This window comes from Myotis nattereri (assembly GCF_964212035.1).
Source record: "Myotis nattereri genome assembly, chromosome: 2".
Classification (NCBI taxonomy): Eukaryota; Metazoa; Chordata; class Mammalia; order Chiroptera; family Vespertilionidae; genus Myotis; species Myotis nattereri.
Window position 1 is genome coordinate 194,289,208 of NC_138076.1, and position 4,901 is coordinate 194,294,108.

Consider the following 4,901-nt stretch of genomic DNA (forward strand, 5'->3'; position numbering starts at 1 on the left):
TGCAGGATGACGTAAGCACAGCCAGACGAAGATTGATGAGGCCATGGGCCAATCGGTTGACTGGGAGGGCCAGGTGCTGCAGCGGGGGAGGGAACCAATGGGACCGGGAGCTGGGGCGGGAGAATGCTTTTAGGGCTTTTTCCCCCTGGATTGCAATTTGCGGGAGCCAGGGAACTGCGGGGGCTGGAGAGGAAGCTGGAAAGCCGTAGAGGGGGTGGGAAATAAGACGGACCTCGGGAGAAGCTAGAAGCTAGAAGCTCGGGGGGGGTGGGGGGGGGCGGGGAACCAAGACGTCAACGGAGACCTGAGGGAGGCGCCCCCCCCCCCAACTCTGCATTAACCTCTTTACACAGTCCATTCCATCAGCAAGTCCCTGCTGCGTGCCTCCTGGGAACCGTGAAGTAAAACCCACAGCCTGAACCCGAAAGATCCTAGGATTTCAGTTCCCAGCCCCAGGTCTCTCAGGAAAACACGGGGCGGTCAGCAGGGCGGTGGAAAGGGCTTTGGAACTGAAGGAAAAGTGAGGTTTTTGTGCCGCGCACGCACACACCTGTCGAGGCAGTCCACCACCAGGTGTAATTTTCCCCACTGCCTACCCTCCCTGCCTTCCTCTCCTCGAATTCCCCACCTTAAACCATAATAAATCAGCCCATTGATTCTGAAGCCAGAGAAGTTGGTAGGTTGGGGGCGGGGGGCTGGGGCACAAAATAATTGAGGCACACCTCCCTCCACCATGGGAATACTGGTGAGCTTGGGCCGGCTGAGGGACTGGGGGGTAGAGGGGGGGGGGGAATGTATCATCAATGACTCCACAGGGAGAAGGAAACCCCTGGGTCCCAGGCCAAAGCCTGTAAAATTCTCCAGAATAGCCAACCAACCTCCTCCCTCACTGACTTCCGCTCTGGACTCTGAACTCAACACCTCATCAGGCTGCCCACCGCCCCCTCTGTGCTTAGGAAGGGCAGTTTCTCCACCTCCTTCCCAATGGTCTTACAGGACAGAGCCTGGAATGCAGCTAGGGGAGCTGTCTAGAGGAGTTGTGGGGGCCAGCGCGATAGGATTTGCTTCACTTTGGCTCGTGGTCAGCTGGCTGTCCTCCTCCTTCCCCTACCTTCTCCCCTCATACTTTTCAGGATCCCCAACTCAGCCCCAGGATCTCAGAATATTGTTGGAACTCATCCCTGGGTACGCCTGGAAGAGCCCACACTCCACACAGCAAGACCAGCTCCTCCCAGGGGGACACCATCTCCCCAGGGCTCTGGAATGGTTCCCAAGCCTCCCACAAATGGGCTGGAAGCCAAGCTGACCTTTGGAAAGGCTCAAGTCTTGGATGACTGACAGCCCCAGATCCTGCTCCAGGTTCCTTCCTCAGGAAAAGCCGAGGTCCAGCATGACCTTGCCAAGTCCCTGCCCCTCCTTCAGGCAGCAAACACCACCCCAAGCTCATCATGAGGGGAGGGAGGAGGTCTGGTAGGAGCTCTTATTGCAACAGAGCCCCGGCGCTATAAAAACCCTGGTAAGCATAGACCTTTACACAAGCCTGTCTCTGTGTGTGGAGGCCTGGCGGGAGTCTCTCCTGCCAGACAACACCCCTCCCTCCTCACCCTGTCTCCTATAGTCTCCTAAGATCTCCATCTCCGTCTTGGCCAGCCCGGACAATGCCTCCCAACCTCACCGGCTACTACTGCTTCGTCTCACAGAAAAACATGGAGGACTACCTGCAAGCCCTAAGTAATGGCCTCACCCCTCCCAGACCCCTCTCACTCCCCCTTTTCCCTCTACCTTCCTGCCTCTCCATCCCATTGAGAACGGGGAATGCTGGGGTTGGACCCTGTGGAGAGGCTCAGGAGCTGGCACCTCTCTTGGGATCCATCTCTAGGAGTGTTTCTAGGAGGGAGTAAATCAATATAGTCCAGACCCAGCTGAGAGAAAGCTCACAGCTCCCAAGGGGCTGCTGCAGGTGGGGGAACCCTGGCTGGCTGGCTAAGAGGACACCGGCCGGCTAAGAGATAATCCCCACAGACATCAACATGGCTCTGCGGAAGATAGCGCTGCTGCTCAAGCCAGACAAGGAGATTGACCATCAGGGCAACCACATGACAGTGAAGACCCTCAGCACCTTTCGCAACTACATCCTAGAATTCGAGGTGGGAGTTGAGTTTGAGGAGGACCTAAGGATGGTGGATGGACGAAAATGCCAGGTACCTTTCCTCAGGTTTGGGGTGGGGGAGGGGATGTGGATGAGCAAGTAGGTGCTTCTTAATAATTCGGGGCAAAGCAAAATGACCTCACCCAGCCAGAGCCAGGGGAAATGACCACCACAGCATACTGTGGAGTCCCCAGGATCACAGGGTCCTGGTGCTCCCCCTCCCACTCTCTCCCTGTGGGATCTTATCACCAGTCAACAGGACCAAAAGAGCAGGTCACCCTCAGGCCAAAGAGCAAATATTTGCTTACCCTCTAGCCTTTGACCCTATTCATCACCACAGTCTTTTTTCCCTCAGCCTCTGTAACTTCACTCTCCTGCATTTCTTTCTGCTTCTTACATATTCCTTTTGGTCTCCTTTGCAGATCCTAGTTCGCTGTTGCTTTTTACTTTTCTAATGTGGCTACTAGAACTCTCTCAATTATATATGTGGCTTACATTCCCATTGTATTTCTACTGAACATTGCCGTTCCACATGGCTCTCCTCTGTTCCTCCCTAGCCTTTCTCACTATCCCCAGCCTAACTCAGGCCCTCATTTCTCACCTGGTACCTGAAATTAGCCCTCAATCTTAACCCTTCTTTAAACCACTCTGTGTCCTGTAGCCATAAGGATCTAACACGTAAAAGTGACCATGTCACTCCCTTAATCAAACCCTTTCCATGACAATCTTCTACGCTCCAGGTAAGGTCATATGCTTCACACAGCACACTAGTGTCCTTCCCACATACACGCTAGGTTACAGCCCCTCAGGACTGTTTTCCCTCTTTCTTACTTCTGTGCTGTTACTTTCCTTGCTAAAAATTTCCCATTAGCTCCAATCTAATTAACTCCTCACTTCCTTGAAGATTTAGCTCCTCACTCCCATCCTCAACAGTCTTGCCTGGTATCATAAATATCTATTTACTGATCAAGACTCTGAGCTCCCTGTTTAGCAGAATCTATCGTATAAGTTTTGATTGGAATGCCCAGGCCCACCCAGCTCTGACTCTGGGAGCTTAATCCTTCATTCTCAGGAAAGCTTCAGCTGTCCTTGAAACTGAGAAAGAGATTCCCTGATGGAACTCCCAACCTATCTCTTCTTTCCCAAAGGCCCCTCCAGGTTGACCAGAAGTATCCAGAGGACAAAGTCTCCGTTCTTCATCACCCACTCCCCAATTTCACCCTGGTTATCCTGCTCCCTCCCTACTCTGCCCTACAGTAGACAAACTGTGGGCCCCCCTCAGTGGCCTTTAAGAGTGGGAGGCAGGGGTCCTAAATCAGAGCAGCCTTCTCACTCAGAGTGAAGGGGCTGGGGCCAGACAGCGTCTGCTGTGGTGTAAAAGGGGGCAGCCCAGCCAGAGTGGAACTGCCCCCCAGTCTTCCTTCACTCCTGCCTTGCCTGTAGACCATAGTAACCTGGGAGGAGGAGCAGCTGGTCTGTGTGCAGAAAGGGGAGGTGCCTAACCGAGGCTGGAGGCACTGGCTGGAAGGAGAGATGCTGCACCTGGTAAGCTGGGTGAGGTCTGGGAAAACGAACCCAAATGGGCATGTCTGGAGAGGGGCCTCCAGCTAGGATTCATGTTGTTGCCCAAATCAGATAACTCTACTACTCTATCTCCTGCCCCCTCTCCAAAGAAAACAGCCAAGACAGGGGGACAAAAGCATATAAAAAAATTTTTTCAAAAAAGCTCCGGGGAGAGTCGAGAGAGGAAAGAGTAGAGTGGTCGAGGTGGGGCCCTGGCTACAAGTCAAGTGAATGTCCGTAAATCAAAACTGGGGAGATGGCGACTTCCCCATTTCGCACTCCCTGGCCCAGCTACCTTCCTTCCTCTGGGGTGAAAAGTTGAAGGTCTGGACAAGGATACAATTCCTCATGCATCAAATGCTCTAGTTGATGGATCCTGAGGATTAAATGGAGGTCAAGGACCTTGAGAAAGGAGCTCCAGCTGGCAAGAACATTCGCTTTCCTCAACTTTCCTTCTTTATCCCCAGGAACTGACCGCAAGGGATGCAGTATGCAAGCAGGTCTTCAGGAAGGTCAAGTAGCCAGAGAGGAGCTGAAGGCCACTCCAGACAGCACCAGTCCCCAGACTCCTCTTGTTTGTGCACCTTCAAGCCCAGATTGTCCCAGGTCGTCAGTCCCTCCTCAGCCCTCCCCACGTTAATCTATAACTTGCAGCCCCTAAGGCCAAAGTCCTTTCTTTCTCACACTCCACTGCCCAATAGTGACCTTATGTCCAGTTCGCGGCCTGGCCTCCTGGATGAGAGGAAATGATGCTAGAGAATAACCAATCTCAACTCTCTTCATCTTCCATCTAAGAAAGGACTCAGTGTTGAGCACTTGAGGGCCAGTGAAAAGTCTATCCTGGGGGACCTTTTGGAAAACTGTGACTGGGGCTCAAGAATTTAAGAGTCTTTTTGCCTATGTCCTTGTCCTTATTTTGGAAAAAGCCTCTTATGCTCAACAGTACCAGGCCCAAGGCACTGAACAGAGTTCAGTTTCCCAACATCTGAATGCATCCTGGCTATGGTACACTTTCATCCTACATGTTGGGGAAGAAGGAGGTGACTGGGGAAGACCCTTTGTGCAGTACTGGGAGGAAGTTGAGAAGCTTCTAAATAGTGGCCTGGCCTCCATGTCTACTTTGAGAAGGATAGGCAGCAAGAAGGCCTGGAAAGGGAAACAGATGGAAGATATAAGGCCAAGGGCTACA

At 52.8% G+C, this 4,901-nt stretch overlaps 1 protein-coding gene across 1 annotated transcript; it reads left to right on the plus strand.

Annotated features, from left to right (window-relative positions):
* The first annotated feature begins 1,538 nt into the window (after nt 1-1,538).
* Nucleotides 1,539-4,611, plus strand: RBP5 (retinol binding protein 5). The gene is made up of 4 exons (XM_081082482.1): nt 1,539-1,731; nt 2,023-2,201; nt 3,593-3,694; nt 4,180-4,611. The coding sequence occupies exons 1-4, from the start codon at nt 1,659-1,661 to the stop codon at nt 4,231-4,233; spliced, it is 408 nt and encodes a 135-aa protein (XP_080938608.1). The 5' UTR covers nt 1,539-1,658; the 3' UTR covers nt 4,234-4,611.
* The last annotated feature ends 290 nt before the right edge of the window (nt 4,612-4,901 follow it).

Bases quoted from the DNA above. Each gene is read 5' to 3' on its own strand.
- RBP5 (XM_081082482.1), top strand. From the start codon at position 1,659: ATGCCTCCCAACCTCACCGGCTACTACTGCTTCGTCTCACAGAAAAAC. The intron at 1,732-2,022 runs GTAATGGCCTCA...TAATCCCCACAG, and splicing joins GGACTACCTGCAAGCCCTAA to ACATCAACATGGCTCTGCGG. The intron at 2,202-3,592 runs GTACCTTTCCTC...CCTTGCCTGTAG, and splicing joins TGGATGGACGAAAATGCCAG to ACCATAGTAACCTGGGAGGA.